Genomic DNA, 21,008 nt, shown 5'->3' with positions numbered 1-21,008 from the left:
ATGGCCTGTGGTCCACCTCAGCCTGAAGCAAATTATGGAAATATCATTCAACATGGTCCACTAAAGAAGCTTATATTCCCCTTGCATTTCCCAGCATTAACACTAGATACAGTTTGTCACTGACACAGTACATATTCATTCATTTTCTGAGTCGCTTATCCTCACTAGAGCTAACCACTCATACCTAGGGGCAATTTCAACTTTTGTTGGATAAAAAAAGAAAGTATGCTGAACAGCGGTGATTTATTATCGACTAAAATTGGAACAGAATAGAGGCACATCTTAAAGGTCTTCACATGGCCAAAACACCACACAGACACAACCTGTTAATAGGTTTCCATGTGCCAGTTATAGAAAAATGTAAATCCTTTGGTGTGTCACAAAAAATAATGCTTTTCTTGTTTAATATTAATAAAAACTAATTTCCTGAGTTGAACAAGGATTGCTAATTATTGCACAACCGGAATTGTTGACAGAAACCCTGTACCTGCTTACAATGACACCTTTAGAACAAAAGGCACTCTACAGTAACTTCAGCACCGTACCTTTAAAACGCTTAAAAATTAGATTCCTGTGAGGATACTTGCAGATGTCAGCAAGGAATTGAACATGAGTATAATTATGAATGTATGTGCATCTTAAAACGTGGCACAACTGGCATAGCTTATCATTTGACATTGCAATAAATGCCACTTTGGTCACAGCAATAAGTGGGCATAGTTCTGTCATAAACTAATAATAGAAAACATGATCATATGTTTCTATTAGCTTATATAAATGCTTGCATTGGATCATAAACAGAGATGACAACTGACAAACCTTCTTGACGTAAAATATCGAGGGTGGATATTTCAATAAAGGAGGGAAATGTACACCTCTCCTTGGCCAATAGATAATGTAGGCATGGCCAAAGTAAAACTTTTACAACATTGGAAATGTCCGGGAAGCAATAAAAAGGCATGATACTACAGTATTGACATACAGTACTGCAGAGTCAAGTTTAAGAAAAATACACAAAGTGCTATGTGTGCTTCTTAAAGGTTCACTAAAAATGCTTCTTGTACAAATTTCTTCCAGCTGCCACATAAAGCCTATTTTACATGAGGTAGCAACGGGAAGTACATCACTCATACAAATTAAACAAATCTGTGCAAATCCACATAATAATGTAGTAGTTATGTTTTTCCCGGTAAGGTTCCATCGTTGTTCAATTGTTTCCTTTTTCCATCTCTGACAGCACTTGCTTATTGTTCACATTCAAGCGGTTGATTGCTTCTCAGTAGTTTACAAGTTGTGTCAGACTGATGTTGTCTGCAGGGCAAATCTCTCTCCACTATCTATATTTTGGTCGGGCTCCACTGACCAAGAGGTCAACTCCTGGACCATGGTATCCTCATTTGCAACCTCTGGCTCCCCATCAGGGTAAATAACTAGGAAAAGAGCGGCAAGAAAGCCAAGAAATGAACTTCCTGAGGCCACCACTGGAATAACTCGAACAGTGCCGACCGCCTCAATGACCGCTCCCAATGCCGATGCGACCAGAATCTGGCTTATATATACCTAGAAAAAATACAAAAATTATATGGACTTTAAAATTGTGGTTGTATGTAGGCAAACAATGGTGTTTCTTCAGCAAAATCTGTTTCAGAATGCTGAGTGACATCATTCGGAACGATATAACCACACGGGTATTCAATATGAGGACTTCCACAATGTTTTGAGTATTACACCAGGACAACTTACTTGGCACGTGAGGATGGCACAATCAATACCGAAACCTCTTCTAGTGTTGGCTGGACTATGGTGGATGAACTGAAGGAAGCAGAATAAACATTTAAATACCAGTAATAGTTTCTCTGGTTGAAATTATCACGGTTTCTCAACTTACGATTCCAATTTAAAAGGCAGTCCAAAGCTATTCTATGGCTTGTAGGTTGACCACAATATAACTACACATGTCTTGATTTAAATTAATTTGAATGATGAACATTCATTTGAGAGGTCGATGTTTTCAATGTGAGCATAGAACAAACTAAGGTACCACTGTATTACACAAATAAAAATACCTCTTTGATTTCATGGTACTGTCCAAGTAAGGCATATGGACAGTAGGATATGCTCATGGAGATGATACCCATGCTACTGATCATCACCATGGCAACATACACATTTGGGAAGATGGCCATCACTGCGGTTCCAATCGTGAATCCCAGAGTGCCCAAAATGTAGATGGCCTTGATGCTCAGGTCAAAATTATCCAGGTACTTCTGAAGGATGGCTAGTTAAAGAGAAGTGTAAGAGAAGTGCCATTTTGGAGAGGAGCTGAATTTTGTGTGTACATACCAGAGCAGACAGCAGAAGTACCAGCATAGACTACAAGCCCCCAACAACCCATTTGGACTCCGCTGTTGTAATCCCGGAACTCAGTGGAATTGGCCGGTGCCTAATGATGACAGTAATTTTCAAAGATTAAACATATTAAAGATATTTGACCATATCATAACATGAAATACATAAAAATATTCGTCATGCGTATGTGTGGACCTTGGGGTCTCCATGGTAAATGACTTGTCCCATGAAATCTGTGTAAAAGACTGCTTGAGCTATATAGGAGAACCATGTGACCAGGTGACATATGCACAGTCTCCACAGCTGCTTTGGCATCTAGATATAATGCGGAACCAGAAGAAAAAATAATCATGAAATGATGATTTCTATTAAGAGGAATAGTAAATTATATTGTCCACCTTAAGCATTGACAGCCACAGCAGCTGTACAGTTGCTCCCCTGTTGGGGCCACTATTGCTTATGGAGTCCTCTGATGACAGGCTGCTTTTTGACAGCTGAAACTCTTGTCTATTTCCACACAGATGCAGATCACTCAGATCATTTAGACTGCGGGAAGTGGTGATTGGCTGATGGTTCGAGATGGTTGTCCGTCGTAATCGGTGACGCTGGGATCCCACTCGCCCATAATAAGAGAATGTAAATGAAGGCTGAAGAAACAGAACAATCTCATTTGAACCACAGGCTTTTTTGGTTGCAAAATTCTTTGTGGAAGGCTTTTAAAAATGTGTTTTACTTGTCGGTAGAACGTATGTTTGTGTGGTCGTGGAGAAGCTGAGGCGCTGAGGAGCCTTGAATGCCCTTTAGTTGAGGTTTTGTTTGCATTGCATCGATCAGAGGGGGACAAAACACCATTGACACCAACACCATTAGTTAGCTTGGTCTGCTTAACAGAAAAGAAGCAAAAGTAATTACAGCTCACTAGAAACAAAACACCCCCTCGACTTATGCATACAGTATACAGCATGCAGTATATATTACAAAATAGGAAACCTATTTCACCTTTGGTTTCATGTGGGATGCATCAGAGGCAGGACTAGCTTCAGTGTGAGCAGTAATCTGACCATTAAACCCAGAAAGAGCAGAATCTCCAGTTTCCATAAACACCATCCCATCTGTAAAATTGCGTGTTCCACTGGGACTCAAAGAATCTATGCTCTGATTCAAAGGCTTGAATGAATCTTCAAGACCTTCCTGGATTTCAGGTAAAGCCTGTTGTACTGTTGGCCAAAAAAGATGCACCTGCAAGTCCAGGTCAGGATCCAGCCTGATGGTTGTGTCTGGCATAGCTAAGACTGAATCACTTTTACTCCGCATTCGCTCCATAACCTGGAATTCCATTTCCTTAATCATAGGATCTGCTTGCTCATTCTGTTGGGAAAGTGGTTCTTCCTCAGTGATGATGTCCAGGGGCAGGGTTTTGTGACTAAGCAGTCGGTCGGAAGATTGACTGGCTGAATCCCTTCTTCCTGTGATATTGAGCTGATGGGTTACCATAAATTGTTTCTCTGGGATACTAAACATATGCAGTATGACCGAGAAAATGAAGATGATGGCTGCAAAAAGGAAGAGCACTTGTTGCTGGGACTTAAATGCTCGACCCAAAGAGGTCCCAGTCCAGTCGAGGCCGCCAAGCATATAGCCCAAAGCGCCACCGAGACCTAAGAGGAATTAAACATTAAAAAAAAAAAACATCACTATTTATGCCAAAAAGAATGCCCTTAACAACAGCAATAACCTTTGTACAAATATTTTCAAGATAAAAGACAATTCCAACTTTGTAGGTACATTTAAGATTTTACTGTTACCATGGCGCAGTTCTGCTCATATGGCATTGCCAATATTACAATACATAACATTTTGTGCAAGTCAGTATGCACCAAAGATTATACATAAAGTAAACGAGTACATTTAATTCATTTTGAACACTGCTCGTCATTGTCAGGGCCTGGGTGTGCCGGAATCTATCCCAGCTGACTTGGGCGATAGGCGGATTACACCCTAGGCTAGTCAGCAATTATTTGTATAGAGGGCACACATTTAGACAAACAACCATGGGAATCAATCTTCCGCCCCAAAGTCAGGCAAAAGATCCACTGCGCCATCGGGTGGCTTAGGGGAGTAAAAATTAAATAATAATAAATAATAGCATTTGTCAAAACCTGGCAGTTAATGACCCATTATCGATAGAGATTTCACAAGTACATTCAGTAAAGCCATGCATGAAATTGTCACCTGCTGAAAAGGCATGGATATTTAGAGCCATATCTTGCTCCTCTGTGTCTGCAACATCAAGAAGATAAGCTCTGATGGGTCCATCGCATGCATCAGCAGAAAAGTCGAGTACCACCACTCCCAAGACTGTGAGGATTATACCAATTGGCTGACTATCAGGGCAATCACCAATGGAAAGTCCTGTAACAAATCATATACAATATCAATCAATTGAAAGGGTAACCTTATTGGATATTCAATTTTGCCACAAACCTGGTACTCACCAATTAATGCTCCATTTAAGAACAACGCCATACCGAAAAGTACACCAACACACAAAGCCAGAATGAATGGCCTTCTCCTACCCCATTTCAGCGTACAACGGTCACTGGCTGAGCCCATTACAGGTGTGAGAATGAGACCAAAGATAGGACTGAGGAACCATGTTAGACTGTAATATTGCTCTGGCAAACCTGGAACAAACAAAACACAACAGAGTCAATTCATTCAATAAACTGCTATGAAAAGAGAGGTCACAGGACACTCAACAGTTAACAAAAGAACCTTATTAAGTTATTTCTACATTGCAGGGCAGAAACAGTAGAGTTGATGGCTATGATCATTTGTAAAATTTGATGATTTGCTTCTTAATCAGGTAGCTCTGTGCAGTTGTTTTAAATCAAATGCATCTATTAAGCAAAAGCATATATAGTTTGTCATACGTGGATTTCCGTTTGAGTAAATTACTTTAGGAATTGGAAGACACTGTGATGTGTACTTTTGTTTGTCTTCCTAAATTTCAATAACAGGACAAATATGTACAAAAAGACTATTTTAGTGGGGAACTAGTTATCCACAATGACAGCCATGCATAATTTATTTTGATATAAGTGCACACATTTGTGTTGGGCTGTCTGAGAAAAAAACTGCAACGATTTTCCATCCCTTGTAGAGAAGTGGTGCTTTGTTTTTGTCTCCATTGGATTCCTAGCCATTCAGCTGGCTGGTTCTCACGGGAAGAACATGTTACCCACGCTGCCTTCCTCTGCAGTGGTCTTTCCGACCATCTTAAGTCAACACTATTGCGGCTAGGGTTGCAAAGAATGGAGAGGGCCAAGCAAAGACACATTTGCAATTCGCACTTCTGATTATTACATTTGACTAAAATTGAGTGTTATATGAATAGATAAATAACTCACTTTGAAATAAATACCCATATTTCACAAGGCTATCACAAACAGGTTTGGCATTGATGGTTCTTGGAATTGAGTTGATTTTATTTGTTAAAAGCTTATCTTAAAAGAAGGAAGGTAGTGTACACAAATGATGACTTTTTATGACTGCTACAATGTACCCAAACAGAAATCAATCAGCTCAGTGTTAGATACTGTGATCTTAGGTTGCAAATTCTTAAAAACAACAGAAACAACTGAGCCACTGTTGTTCAACTGTACTTTTCACAAAACAGCTGTTGTAGGAATACAATTTGGAGAAAAAAAAGTTTGTGTTCAACCAAGATGAACTGAAAAGATAACAATATACAGTTGGTTTATTGCTACTGTTTGTGCAAATATTTTGTAATAGTTTTAATTTTGTGCAAGGTCAATCGAAGAAATCTAGTCCCTGGTCCCTATTGATTAATGTAGTTTTTCTTCATCTGTAACCTGCATTGCCAAACAAGTCAGAAAGCAAATAACATTGCTGAACAACTGTAGGAAAAGCCCAAGAAATGTAAACACAAAAATAAAAATACTGCATTGCATTTTCAACATAGAGTGAAAAGCAGTGCAAAGCTGGATGCTTAGAAAATGTGAATGCCTCTATAACACTATGAATGGGGTTTTAAACCTAATCTTCCCATCAATATTCCAAATGTGCAGAAAGACGGTGAAGCTGAAATGTGCTGTGTTGTACATTCTTAACATACCAGGAAAAGGTGCCTTTGTTCCATTTACCATTGACGTTGCTGGTTGCTATTGCTGGGCATGCAGGTTACATGACACTAGTGAAACACATCCGCTGTTTCCAAACATTGATAATGGTATCCCATTAGCGTGGCAAGAACTTTTTATTGTTATATTGAGTTGGACATTTCTGAAAGCAGGTGCTGCAATAAATGACTAGACTTGCAGAATTTCTATTGAAGCCTTGCCATTTACTAAGGTGGTTTGTCAACAAAGCCTTCCATATACTTTGAACCACTGGTAATTGTAGCTTGTTATATAACAACATAGTAAAACGTGTTTATTGGCAACTGTTACATTTGTGAAAATAGTGTAAGGAAGGATGCTGCATCATTGAAACCTTAGTGAGCACATACTAATACTCAGGTACCTTTTAAGCTCTAGTAAAGTATTTACATCTTTGATCAAATTGGTGGAACAAAACCCAAGGCAAATTTGAGAGAGGGAAAAATGACAGAAAAACTGGAAATGTTGGTCGCCTCTGCATTGTTCTACTAATTATGAGGGTGGTTTCCACGTTTAGACAGAACTAATATTGATTTAAGACTAAGGTGATGGTGCATTACATTTAAAAACAATTATGAATATTTGTTTTAAAACAAAAGTGCACAATGAATGAACCCTTGTTACTTGCTTAAAGTTAAATGTGAATTTAATACAAAGTGCCCCAGCCAAAAATAAAGAGTAAAAGAAAGTTGGTTACACTAAAATATAATTCATTCATTGGCCATTTTATTAGGCACACCATGCTCACTGTGTGTTTGCACATTTTTTGTCATCAATCAATCACATGGAAGCACCGTGAAGCATTTAGGAATGTAGAAATAGCCAAGACGATCTGCAACTGTTTAAACCAAGCATCTGAATACGGATCAAAGGTGATTTAAGCGACTTTGAACGTGGCATGGTCTTTAGTGCCAGATGGGCTAGTATGAGTATTTCAGAAACCGCAGATCTACGAGCATTCTCACACACAACCATCTCCAGAGTTTATGGTCCCAAAAAGAGAGCTGCCACAGTTTGGGTCCCTCGGTACCAACTGAACATGTACTGCGCTTCCTCGTAAGGGTTGTTAGAGCCTATCCCTAATGACCTAGGGCGAAAGATAGACTACACCATAGACTGGTCGCCAGTCAGCCATATGGCACACAGAGACAAACGACTATACCGCCACCAACGAGAATCGTGCCCGCTTTTGCCCACAACGAAGCCAGGCAAATAAGCCAGAAAAATGAAGAAAAGTTGAATATTCTGTTTCTGTAGCCGTGATCCTTGTGAGGATAAGTAGTATCGAAAATGACTGAATGAAGGTTTCTGTAACTGCACAATTTACAGGGATTGCTTAAATGGCCTATTTAAGGAGTAAACATAATGTGGAAGCTCACCTAGTACCAAAGTAACAACTTGAAAGTCCCATAGCGTCAATATTTAAGTACTACTTACTGAAAAAAGTTCTTACCTATTTGGAGCAACACTGGTGTGACCAGGGCGGTTTCCATAGCATAGCAGTATTCCCGGCCAAACATCACTGCTCCGTGCATTACCCAACGGTGCAGAGGGATCTTTGTGCCTTTGCTTGATGCTTCTTCTGCATCTTCATTCTCAGTATTGCTGGCCACGTCCATTGGTTTCTTCTTTTTGTACAGGTCTGAAGCTGCCAATTCTCCCATTTTTCAATTTTTTTTAGTATATTCTAAAAACATGGAAGGGCCACTTCAAAAACCTCTAAAAGAACATTTACAATATAAAAATAATGGATGATCGAATATTCTATTGACAACACTGACATGACTAAGAATAGTGTTTCAATTGTACCAATGAAATATTTTTTTAGGGAGTATAATCAACCTTAATACTTCACAGTATTTTTCAGGAGTCAACTGGTAGACCCTCTAAATATGTCTTCCTGTCCGAATTAGTTTTATCTGATTAAATAAACGTTAAACAAAATGAAATAAACACATTTTGAGAACCATTTTCTGTTTTCACAATTGTTTTAGAGATATATTGGATTGGATAACTTTATTCGTCCCGTATTCTATGTTGAAAATCAAGTGACACTGTTTGTAGTCCTGTTATTTAAAGGCATATTTCAAACATATTTTCTAAACACCATCACACATAAATCATGTTTTTCTCAGCTTGAAAAGGCCACTCCCATATATACATCTTAACTCTGTCCTTTATGGCCTATGGTATCGAATTACTGCTCAAATCCATTCACATGCTCCCTTGGGTCAAATTTAAAATGGTGAGAAAAAAACTGATACTTCCACTATCAGGCACTTCCCTTATGTTCCCAAACTAATCCATATCTATTCCTCTAACCATTGCAAAGTGTATAGAACCGGCAGTCTATTATTGTACCACACAGCTGCCAAAGATAGTTACATCACATTCCAAAAGATATAAAGTTATGGAACGCTTAACCATTCTTTGAGGGGCGTTCAGAGTAAATAAACCAGGCTTTTCAATAATGTTCACCTACGTGACACACTTACCTGCAAATAGCTGCTGAAGCTCTTATCCTGTCCATCCTCGTTAGTAAAGGTCTGCTCAGTGTGATCAAAACTGCAGGAAGTGTGCGAGTTGGGGGTTTGAAGCTATTCTGTAACTGGGTTTACAATGGTGGTGGTAAGCTTTTGAACTGTGCAAGATTTGTGGGTCCTTTTCAGCAGAAAATCTGTGTACATTCCTTCAGACAGCAACCTGCGGAAAAACAGATGGGATGGTAAAGAAATTGTATAGAGATCATCTCCATTTTTGTGCAAGACACATCAGACATTTAAGATAAAGATTTGATCTTGAACTTATTGAGTTAAACAATTTAAAAAAAGACTAGAACAGGCTTTCAGTGGTTAGAGAGTAAAAAAAACACATAAGCATAAGTGGCACTTGAGCATTATTCGCAGGCTCAGCAAAACTATGACAAAAAAGGTGACTTATAGTCCGGAAAATAGGGTATATATTTTGTGGCATGAGCAGGTCCTGTCTTTGACTCTTGTCTCAGGTTTGAACTTGTGTGGCAAAATCTCCACGGAATCATTTCCTTCGGGACTTATTTCCTCTTTTGACCCACTTTCAATTCCGTATTCCGACTTGTCGCATGGTCAAGACTGTGAGTGACACAATCCCTGGCAGATACTTCCCTTACATCATCAGTTGAAAACATGCCGGGGAAAACCATTACATGAATTATTTTTATGGTACAATTTTCATGGTTTTGGATCTTCCTAAATATTGATGATATCATTATGCTCTTTGACAATATTGTATAATTAATTCAATTACTATGTAAAAACTTGTAATAGTCGGACAATATGTAAATTAGGAATTTTGGAACCAAGAAGTCATAGTGAAAGCATAATGAAAAAAAAAACAATCATAACAGCTTGCAGTGACTAAGGTAAGGGTGGGCAAAGTATTCCACGAAGGGTGCAGTGGTGGCGGGCTCTTGTTCCAACTCATCAAGAGAGCCCATTTTCACCAATCCAGTGTCTTAGAAGTGCAATCTTTCCATTGCAGTCAGGTGCTTCGTTTCATCAGACACCTCTTTGATTAAACTGTTTTAGAGATCAGGACCCACAGCAACCTATGATTACTTGTTTGTCCACCCCTCCTCAAAGGTATGGACTTATGGAGTGATAAGCAACGCTCAACATCAATATGGCTCCAACTTTCTGTGGTTGCTGTTACGAGATCAACTTTACAGGTTGGACCCTCATAATGGCCATGGCATTTACTCTATGTGTATGTCTCCAAGGAATGTTTTGTTTCTCAGTACCAAGAAAAAATATCCAATATTATGACTGACTGAGGGAAAGTCTTCTTCAGGCAGTCATCATTATACATCATAGTGGAAATACACAAAAAAAAGTTAATGATCATCAACTTCTCCGAAGCAGATTAGCGATTCATCACAAAATATGACATTCATTCAATCTTCTTAAGTCCATGACAGCTATTCCTTTGTATAAATTACCCCTATATATGAGTGTAAGTGTGAATAGTTGTCCGTCACCTTTGACTGGTGACCAGCTGGGATCGGCTCCAGCACCCCTGCGACCCTTGTGAGGATAAAGTGGTACAGAAAATGAATGAAGTATTTACTGTTGTTGAATATTAATGGTAATGCATAGTTAATGGCATTAATTGTACCCATTATACAATTTTGGCATGGGCATTTAATTTGGTGGGGGGGGGGGTAGGGGTTGTCTTTCGGGGGGGGGGGGGGGGGGGATTCGGTGGATTTGGGGGGCGTGGTTGCCTCCAACGCAAGTGTGTTTTGGAACATTGCGCAGGGAAAAGATTTATTCCAACCTTGGTATGAATGGTATTAGTGAACATTGCCGAGCCAGTCGAGACATGTTTTTTGTAGATCTGTCATCGCGTCGTTACCTGTTGATGATGAAATATGGTACCAGTTTTACACCTCCATGTCTCTTTAACACTTGAGATGAGCAGAACCAAAATTACAACAACAACATTTAAGGTATGAGTCAAGACCAGTAAGGCTCCAACGCCACGATATATCACTTTTTTTTGCTGGCAGCTATTGAAACCCTAAAGGAGTGCAACTTAAGCAATTTCAAACTTGTAAGGAAATGGTAAAGATGCAAATACGTACTACATACCTGGCGGCGTTATTCCACAAACAGGCACCACATGTGGTCGTGAACAGTCTTGGATACCGCGGACAGCGAAGCTCTCAGTTTGGGCTAACGTAGCGTGCACTGCTAACCTTTGGCTGCTAAATAAGTACGCTCAACGCTCTACTTTCAGCAGCGGTACAGTACTATGTACACCCCCTTCAACCTCAGTGGTTTCCACAGTAACAAAGAGAGGCGTGGTCAAGACAGCGAAAGAGTTGCGTCATCACACATTTCATTTCCGGAAGGTGGCGACATATAATGTTGTGATTGTATCAAATCTACGTATAATTATTGACAAAGTAAAAAAAAAAAAGGGGGCTGATTTTTTTCGTGTGTGAGTATATGTACAATAGTGGTACAAAATAATAATAAAAATGAGGATAACTGAGTATTTTATTTAAATAACACTATATTAGCTGTTCTTAAAAATGTACTGCACCACCAGCCAGTGAAAGGTAAAATCAATGAATTTTAGGCATCATCAACCTATCATATTTGTCGAAAGGGGCTTTCAACAACAACAAAAAACATATTTTGACATTTTTAACTATCACTTTCAATTGTTTGATTCATTAATTCATTTTCTGTGCAGCTTATCTTCACAAGGGTTGCGGGGGGTGCTGGAGTCTGGAGCTGGCACGAGGCGGGAGACACCCTGAAACGATGGCTAGCCAATCACAGGACACAAGGAGACAAACAACCATCCAAGCACACACTCCTACTTTGTCGCTATGTACAGTGTTGACCCAGCCTACCGGCATGTCTTGGAATGTGGGAGGAAATCGGAGTACCCAAAGAAAACCGAAGCAAGCCCGGGGAGAACATGCAAACTTTTTCTGACATCTGACAATAATAGTCTGTGTCTTGTATCTGCTTCGAACTGCCCGGATGAGGTTGGGACTCGGGTAGACATAGTCAAGATCAGCACTTAACTTATTTAATGTGATACGTACAATGCATCTAGCAATTAACAGTCCTAGTTTAGTTTCAGAATTACTCCTGAAAAGTATTGCCCTCTGCTGTACAAAGGGGGGATTTTTTTCATGACATTGACTTGAACCAAAGTCATAAAGAATATTCATCTAAACAGAAAGCACTTTGGTCTGTTTAGAATTGCTGCTATTCATCAGATCAGACTTCCATTGCATTCCTTTGTCAATGGCAGATGTTCATTTCTTTGCTTCCTCTTACAGTGCAAAATACCAATATACGTATAGTGAGTCTTCTTCAACTCCGTGATGCATTGTACTTGCGGCATCCATGTTGTCCATCAAAGTCCAATACAGTGGCATTACCACAGATGACACATTCTCCTATGACAGGGTGGGAATGGTTTGCATCATGATCACAACATTAGAGGCAGCAGGTGCGGCCTCCTTCAAACTGTGATGCATGCTGATGATGTCACCGCTGCTTTTCTCGGCCTCTGCCCGCCGAAAAATATTCCTCATAGTTGCCTGTGCAGGAAAAGTTATGGTTATGACTGAACCTGTCATGTGACTTGATCAAAACTAGACATAATTATGAAAGCAAAACAAATTCCTGGTAAATTTTATAGGGCAAAAGGAGAGGATGGGTTGTAAATGTTTATTTCTGCTGTCATTCTTTTCTAGTTACCTTTTTGTTTTGGCTTAATTTTCAAATTTACCCAAAGAAATAGTGTGAATGCAAACACTGTGAGAAGATGTTCCAAGTCTGTACTTTGATTGCAACCGACAATAGGAGCAATGATATCAGCACTTCTGCTATTATGCCATTTTGTATGAATTTTCCATACTATATTTTGTGTATGCAGTAGGTGTGTATATTAAGAATCTTCACAATGGGAACAATTATGCTTGGTTTTGTAGGAAATTGCTTTGCAGCTGTTTTTCCTCAGCATCTATAGTAGGTCATAGAAAAGGTGAAAGGAATTATGAACAGTTTCAAATAGTAGACTGTAGCAATAAAAAAATACAATAAATAAATACAAGAATAAAAGCTGAAGTTTCTGCTGGAGAAGAAAAATATGTCAGGAAGTTGCAGTAAGTAGAACAATTGCACTATATTATTGCGGAGTATTCAGACATAGAAGCATGTACAGCCATACCCGGAAGTTGTTAGTCACAAAGCAGTAGACCACTGGATCCATGCAGCTATTCAGACTGCTAAGCGTGACGGTTAAATGGTAGACGATCGCATGGTGAGGCATCTCGGGATAGAAATAAACCACCACCTACAACGTGGAAAAGCAATGCAATGTCCTTTTTTAATAATTGAATTGGAGAAAAGCAAGCCATATCTTCTCACCCACCTGTCGTATGTGGAATGGTGTGAAGCAAACAGTGAAGATAATCAGTACCGTGGTCAGCAGCTGGACAGCCCTTCGCCGTCTATTCCTGCATGGATAAACATGGTTACAATCTCACTGTGACACCTTATACTATTTCTCTCCTTTTTTATTTATATATATATTTTAAAAGTGTTTCAACTTCATAAAAAGCGTATTTTCTTCTCTATCCATAACAGGAAATTGCATGGATTAATTTAAGGGTTTTGCTTAGTGGATTTTCAGCATTTATTTCGTCAATAATTAGGCATGTCTATGCCATGATCCCACTTATGTAAGAGAAACTTTGCCCCCCTTCAACTCTGTTTTAAGACCAGTTGGTTTGAAAAGTCAATATTTCTGACAATGTTAGCAAAACACTGCATTAATTGCCCAAACCTGTAAAAGAAAAAAAAACACACCGAAAGCATGAAATTCTAATCACAGTTCAGAAAGGATACACATTATATAATTGACTATCACATACCTGCTCTGTTGCATCAAGCTGTGATCGGCAAGGGCACATACGATCCGCAAAGTGAAGGCCACAATGATGACAAGGGGTAGAAAGAACTCAGTCAGCGTGAGGAAAAGAAGCTTAGAGAGGCAGCAGCCTGTATGTTGGAAGGCGGTAGACAGGAAGGAGTAGGTGACCACAATGGCAAACAGCCATACTGATATACACACACATTTGGCCAGCCTGGAGTTACGCCACCGTCGTGATGTTTCGACCTTTAAAGACATGAAAAAAAAAAACGATTTTCATCCATTAACTAATAACATTATTCTCCCACTAAAGCCACTAGACCAGGGGTGGGAAAACTTTTGGGCCCAGGGGGCCACATTGATTTTAAAAATTTGACAGATGGGCCGGGTCAGCACAAGATATGATACATATAAAAAACTGCATCCGTTAACAGTACATATGAAATATAAACAGAAAAAAGGACTAACGTATTAACATACTCATCACTCATCATTAAAGTAAAAAGTATAAAGTACAAAGTAAAGTCAAAAGGAATGTATTCAGAAATATTAAAATGTAATTTAAAAAAGGATTGAGGGGCTGTAAAACACTAAAAACAAATAAGAGTGGACAGAGCTACTGCCGCTGGCTTCCACGTGATAGCGCCATCTTGGGAAAAAATAATAATTAAAAAATATATGTATTTGAAAAACGTCGGTGGGCCGGATTAAAAGGCCTAGCGGGCCGGATGTGGCCCGTGGGTCGTATTTTGCCCATGTCTGCACTAGACTCACCTGCACTATGGCCAGGTAGCGGTCCACACATATACAGGTGAGGAAGAGGATGCTGCAGTACATGTTGACAAAGTAACTGAAGATGTGCAAGTAGGAGCAGATGAGACAAGCTCCTCCACTGTAATAAAGCAGGATTCGCGTCGGGAGAGAGAGATTGACCAGTAGGTCGCTCACGGCTAGATTGATAGTGTAGATCACTGAGGAGCTCTTCTGCTTGGTGCGTAAACAAAACACATAAAGAGCCAACGCGTTGAGCCCCATGCCGACCTGAGAGAGCATAAACAAAACAGTTAAACAGTAAATTAAACATTCAATCTACAGCAAAAAAAACCACAAATGACCAACCAGAAAAATGAGGGAGTTTATGACCATGAGAGTAATCCAAAGTTTACAGAAGTCATTGTAAAGTCCCTCGTCCAAATGAGCAAGTTTTTGAAGATATGCCTCCATGCCACTTGCATTGCTGACACTGGACACATCTGCACAGCTGGAAAGTGGAGTGTTGGTGAGAGTCCATGACGCTGTGCTGTTTGCACTCACGGTGATCATGACGGATGACAATGATGATGAAAGCTGCTGCTGATATTGAGGACCACCTTAATGATAATAATCACAATCTGTTAATATTAAGTGTGAATCCTGCAAATGGCATAAACAATACATTTAGACTGTGTTGGATGTTTGATCATTATCATACTGTTTTCCTATGTTCGAATGCAACATTACTCAAGGATCTAATTTCTTATTTTATAATAACTCATATTTTTAAAAGATGGGTGGATTATGGTGATTCATCTGGTAAAAAATCTATGAATTCAATCCATTTTTATATCATTTGAATAAAAATATCCAAAAGAAGCCAGTCCTTACAGTGGATATATTTATTCAGGAGCCATGTGATCATTGCATTTGTTTGTGTAAACAGTATATGTATTAATATAAGGCCGTCATACACATATATGAACTAGCGGTTATATAATCGCCGTCTGAGGGAAAACATAACTACAAAGGTGGGCTATAAAACAGATCAGTTTGTCACCCCTGATATTGTAAATTGTAAAATATTTATTTTTTGTAATATTGTAAAATATTTGTTGGCCTTGGAGTACTGCATCATTCGGAGCACCATTTTTAACACAATCTCAGGCCTCCCATACATTAGTGGCTACAGTGACCAAGTACATTTAAACCTGCACCTCGTTTATTTGTGCTATCTATTTATAATGTTATTTATTGCAATGAAATGGAAAAAAATTCTGGGCAAAATTGATTTTTGTTTTGTTTTTCTCATCATCTAGAGAAATATTCAGATAAGCTCATCTCCACAAGAGTGATGTGCAGCAAATCATTGTCTCCACATTTGTTTTATGTCAGGTTATCCAAACAAGCTAATGCACTCGATTTAATGAAAATAACATGCTGCACTTTGTGCGGGAGTAATGTGACTTTCCTTGAAGAAAAAAGAAAGAAAAACTTGCAATAGTATACTCTTAATGTCACACGTGTAATTTTTCATTTTTACTGCATTAGACTTTTCCATTGTAAAGACCAACAAGAGAAACTATGTTCAGGGAGAAACAACAATGATAAGTAATACATCAAATTGACCTTTACCCATTGCAGAGAGCAAATAAGACCTCAGCTATAAATTACTGCCTTTGCAGCCATCCCAAGCAGATATTACAGCTGATATTTTTTCCAAAGATCAAATGTATTTTTCATAAAACAGGAGCATCTTGCTTGAATGTGTCTTTAATACTGAAGTTTACTTATAATTATTGTTGTTTCAGCTTATGAATGAATTCTGTTTTATGATTTTATGTGGAATCTTCATTGAATCATCATGCAAGTACAGTTGTGAGGTAGTTTTCGTTATTTAATCCAATTATATCACTCTCCAATCTTCTTGTTTCTTCCAATTATGTATATGTCAATCAAATATTATTTTTTTTAAATTGATGCTGTGGTTAATTTCTTTTTACATCAGTGTGACAGTTGTCATTACGAATATTGATTAAAGCTTAAATGGAAGTTTTATGTTTTCCAATGGGTAAAGCTAGAGTATAAATTGTGTCTTTTTTTTAACATATTTTTTACATTCAATGTAACAGATGCAGTTGTTTTTTAACACTCAAATGTTTTGTAACAGTATCGCATAACAGAATACTTTAAAGTTAGGAATTCTCACTGCAAAAAATGGGAAAATAATCTTTGACCATTACATTCACTCTCTGGTTATGTTTACAGTTTTCGGGAGCATGTTAATGGACTCAACATTTATTCATTGCTATGTGTTTGTGAAATCATTAAATCCCAATAATATGTCAAGTAAAGTGGTGATGCAATAGGAGGGGGTGAAGAATCCAGAGGGCTCAGAGGCACAACACAAATAAATTCCAGCAGTGTGGGAGTCTCTATACGCTTGTGCCTGGAGGACTATAGCTAAAAAGAGATGGAACAGACATCTCACTCTGTCCAGCATAGAATTATTGCATTTTAGAGACTCCCTCAAGGCAACAGCCACATTTTGTTGGTGTAATAACTTTGAAGTGCCGTAAATACTCAGAGTGCAGGATACGTCTACTTGTTGTGGGACAGAATATGCAGTTGACATTAAAACACAAGACTTGCCACAACTCTATTTAGTACAAATGCAAAAACCTGATTAAAATTGACATCATTTGGATTGTGAAATCAGAATTGTAGCAATCTGTTATAACTCTACTGTTATTAAGCTAAGACACAGCAAAAGCCAGGAATAAGAACTAAAAAATGTTGTTGTTTTTTACTTACCTTGAGACAAAACACATGTAGGCTGGTGGAAGTCTCACAGGCTTCCAAAGGTGGGTTGAAATCCTTGAAGGACTGATGTTTTACAAGCAAGATTTAGCAGCGCCTTCATCTTTGTTACACCTGATGCTTTGCCCTACTCAAGTTCAGAAAAGTTTCATCATCATGTGTCCCAGTAGTTTTCTTTATGAAGCTCCATGCATTGTCTTCTCAATTAATTCACCAAGTGTTCTTTTAAGTACCATCCCATCTTTCAGTTTTTCTTTTCTGCTTTACTCCACCTAAAAAAAATTCCTCCTCCCTCCCTCTTACGCATTCTCAATAGTCCCCATTTGGTCCCTAGACAGGAAGTGTGGGTATTTGTTTACATCTTGATTGGACATGTATTCCCATGTTCAATTTTCACATGCACATTTGGATAGCATCCACTTCACAGTTAAAAAGTACCAGGTTCAAATTTAATCAACCAACCATCTTCAGTTAAGTACAATAGGTATACGTATTGTCTCTGGGTTGGCATGGGTAGTCCAACTTTCTCCCACTTTCCAAAAATACCTCATCTAAAGTCAGATCTGTTGGATTCAAACAATAGATGTACAGCATTATAACTCAAAATGAAAAGTTAATTATTCCAAAAATGGGAATTACTGCACAGCTATCATTTATTGGATTGGACACTAACATTCCACCAATAAATTAACCAGTTAATAACAAGAATACAAAAATGTTCATGAATTCAAGCTTATAAATATATGGACCCTAGAGCAGTCAACTTGAGGCATTTTACAAAATGTATTCAAATGAAAACTCATGCGGAACGCAGAAAGAAAAAGGGTCCGTGACATTAAGGTCAACAGGGATCTATTAAAAAAAAAAAAAAAAAACGTGGGTAACCGAGTCAATGACCACAGTGCTACAAGAAATAGTTCCAACTCTAAAAAAGAAAAATGTACCAATCACTAAATCAAAAACAAGACAAACACACAACTAATGGAAAAATACAAGCAGGACAGTAGCAAAACATGTCAATAACACAATATATTTCCAGTACATTGTCATTAATTTAATAGACAGAGGCCAACTTGTTCCCAATTTAATAGGGCCCAATATTAGATTTAATTTATTGATTGCTTGTACCTGATTGTTAGCTATGGAGAAATTGTTGATTGCCCTTTAGTTGGGAATGGGAAAAAATGCATTAACTAAGCTCAATGCAAAACTGACATTGGCAATGTAGCACAATAATGAATTGCACCCACTCACCACCTTTTCTTGAGTCTATTGTCTTTCTGAATACAGCAAGGGCACATTATTGGTTGAATGGAAGAAATGTATTTTTTTAAATAGTATTTTAATAGTCATATATTGTCTGAAGACTTTTGAAAGCCAACCAAGCCCCATTGTCTGCTACATCCCATGTCACAGACTGCGACAGGTTTATGTCTCCTGGTTTCCCTTCAAGGCGATCATCATCATTCATCGTTTGGCAGCGTTCCTCGTAAATATCCGGATAACGGATGTTTAGAGTGGGCCATGGATCAACCTGTTACTGAGTGCCAATGAGAGAGAGAGAGGACGCAGAACATGGAGGACAAAAATGATGTGAAGGTCTACATGTCCAAAAAAAAAGTTAGCCAAAGCAAATTAATTCAGAGAAAAAAGGGGGAAGTGGAGAATCGTCATTCTGAGTGTATAAAGATATAGAAATGACAGGTGGATCAGAGTGTGACGAATATTTATGTGGGAGTGTGAGTGTCAACACTGATGTTCCAGTGTGTGAGTCAACCAAGGAGAACTGAAAGACTCTCCATGTCAGGAATTAGGTGATGATGGACGACAGAAGGTAAAGTTTCTGCACCTTTTACTTTGCTCTTTCTGTTCTAATGATGCATGACTTGATGTGTTTGTCAAGGATGAGAGGCCTTGAGATGGAGATGTCTGTCCTTCACTTGTCTTCTCCTGCAGTTTGTTGACATTTTCCCCAAATTTGATTGAATGTTCAGTTGTTTGAAAAGGTTTCTTGAAGCAAACCTGCTCATAGTTCAACCTCAGTGGAAAATGTTAAACGCAAGAATAAAAAAACTGGTATTAAACTAAGTGCAATTCTATATGGATCAATATTAGTTAATTATTGTATGAAATTCCCTTTAGTACAGCTCCATCTGGTTGATGCATAACACAACTAGCAGTACTGTAACTACTACTCCTACTAGTAGTATTGCAACTACTACTAATACTACGGTGACTACTCCTACTAGTAGTATTGCAACTACTACTAATACTACGGTGACTACTCCTACTAGTAGTATTGCAACTACTACTAATACTACGGTGACTACTCCTACTAGTAGTATTGCAACTACTACTAATACTACGGTGACTACTCCTACTAGTAGTATTGCAACTACTACTAATACTACGGTGACTACTCCTACTAGTAGTATTGCAACTACTACTAATACTACGGTGACTACTCCTACTAGTAGTATTGCAACTACTACTAATACTACGGTGACTACTCCTACTAGTAGTATTGCAACTACTACTAATACTACGGTGACTACTCCTACTAGTAGTATTGCAACTACTACTAATACTACGGTGACTACTCCTACTAGTAGTATTGCAACTACTACTAATACTACGGTGACTACTCCTACTAGTAGTATTGCAACTACTACTAATACTACGGTGACTACTCCTACTAGTAGTATTGCAACTACTACTAATACTACGGTGACTACTCCTACTAGTAGTATTGCAACTACTACTAATACTACGGTGACTACTCCTACTAGTAGTATTGCAACTACTACTAATACTATGGCAACTACTCCTACGAGTAGTATTGCAACCACTACTAATACTACGGCGACTACTCCTACTAGTATTAAAACTACTACAACTGCTACCACTACTACTACCACGGCAACTACTAGTACTAGTAGTACTGCTACTACTACTACCACTACCGTGGCAACTACTACTACTAGTAGTATTGCGACTACTACTACTACCTAATACTAGTAGTACTGCAACTACTAAGAATACTACTACTACTGCAACTACTAAGAATACTACTACTACTGCAACTACTAAGAATACTACTACTACTGCAACTACTAAGAATACTACTACTACTGCGATGACGACTACTACTACTTCTACTGCAACGAATATTGAATATTGACGGGTAAAGTTTTTATAGTTACAAAAATAAGGGACATTACCTAATATTTCCTCAATTAGAAGAATTGTTAGGAATGAGGAATGACCTTAAGATTACTCAAAATAATGTCATGTACCTTTACCAGACATTTCTGAGATGTAATTCATTTTCCAACTGGAGGACCAATCGTGATTTTCGGTGACAATGATATATGTAGTTTGCTGTGAACTCTTTATAGTAATTTGCACGGTCGATTGTTTCATCTAATGTCGGGGGAAAGGGAGCGGACACACAGACTGAGATCT

The 21,008-nt window shown here is 38.4% G+C and overlaps 2 protein-coding genes across 3 annotated transcripts; both read right to left on the bottom strand.

The window, feature by feature from the left end:
• Nucleotides 1-224: 224 nt before the first annotated feature.
• Nucleotides 225-11,342, bottom strand: LOC144199853 (solute carrier family 45 member 4-like). Of its 2 annotated transcripts, none has more exons than XM_077721730.1 (13): nucleotides 11,159-11,342; nucleotides 9,026-9,233; nucleotides 7,984-8,217; nucleotides 4,845-5,033; nucleotides 4,582-4,761; nucleotides 3,349-4,007; nucleotides 3,083-3,229; nucleotides 2,748-2,996; nucleotides 2,545-2,664; nucleotides 2,344-2,443; nucleotides 2,067-2,278; nucleotides 1,744-1,812; nucleotides 225-1,560 (listed from the first exon to the last, which is right to left on the bottom strand). In XM_077721730.1, the coding sequence occupies exons 3-13, from the start codon at nucleotides 8,192-8,194 to the stop codon at nucleotides 1,297-1,299; spliced, it is 2,400 nt and encodes a 799-aa protein (XP_077577856.1). In that variant the 5' UTR covers nucleotides 8,195-8,217; nucleotides 9,026-9,233; nucleotides 11,159-11,342; the 3' UTR covers nucleotides 225-1,296. The 2 variants fall into 2 exon arrangements, with proteins under 2 accessions (XP_077577856.1, XP_077577857.1); XM_077721731.1 differs by lacking the exon at nucleotides 11,159-11,342 and adding an exon at nucleotides 10,845-10,930.
• A 755-nt stretch (nucleotides 11,343-12,097) lies between these two features.
• On the bottom strand, nucleotides 12,098-17,757 carry gpr20 (G protein-coupled receptor 20). Its single transcript, XM_077721023.1, has 7 exons — nucleotides 17,538-17,757; nucleotides 15,090-15,340; nucleotides 14,745-15,011; nucleotides 13,972-14,216; nucleotides 13,470-13,554; nucleotides 13,266-13,391; nucleotides 12,098-12,633 (listed from the first exon to the last, which is right to left on the bottom strand). The coding sequence occupies exons 2-7, from the start codon at nucleotides 15,291-15,293 to the stop codon at nucleotides 12,490-12,492; spliced, it is 1,071 nt and encodes a 356-aa protein (XP_077577149.1). The 5' UTR covers nucleotides 15,294-15,340; nucleotides 17,538-17,757; the 3' UTR covers nucleotides 12,098-12,489.
• Nucleotides 17,758-21,008: the final 3,251 nt, after the last annotated feature.

This window comes from Stigmatopora nigra, chromosome 7, assembly GCF_051989575.1.
Source record: "Stigmatopora nigra isolate UIUO_SnigA chromosome 7, RoL_Snig_1.1, whole genome shotgun sequence".
Lineage (NCBI taxonomy): Eukaryota > Metazoa > Chordata > Actinopteri > Syngnathiformes > Syngnathidae > Stigmatopora > Stigmatopora nigra.
The sequence above is the reverse complement of the archived record's forward strand: the minus strand, read 5'-3'. Positions and strand labels throughout refer to the sequence as shown.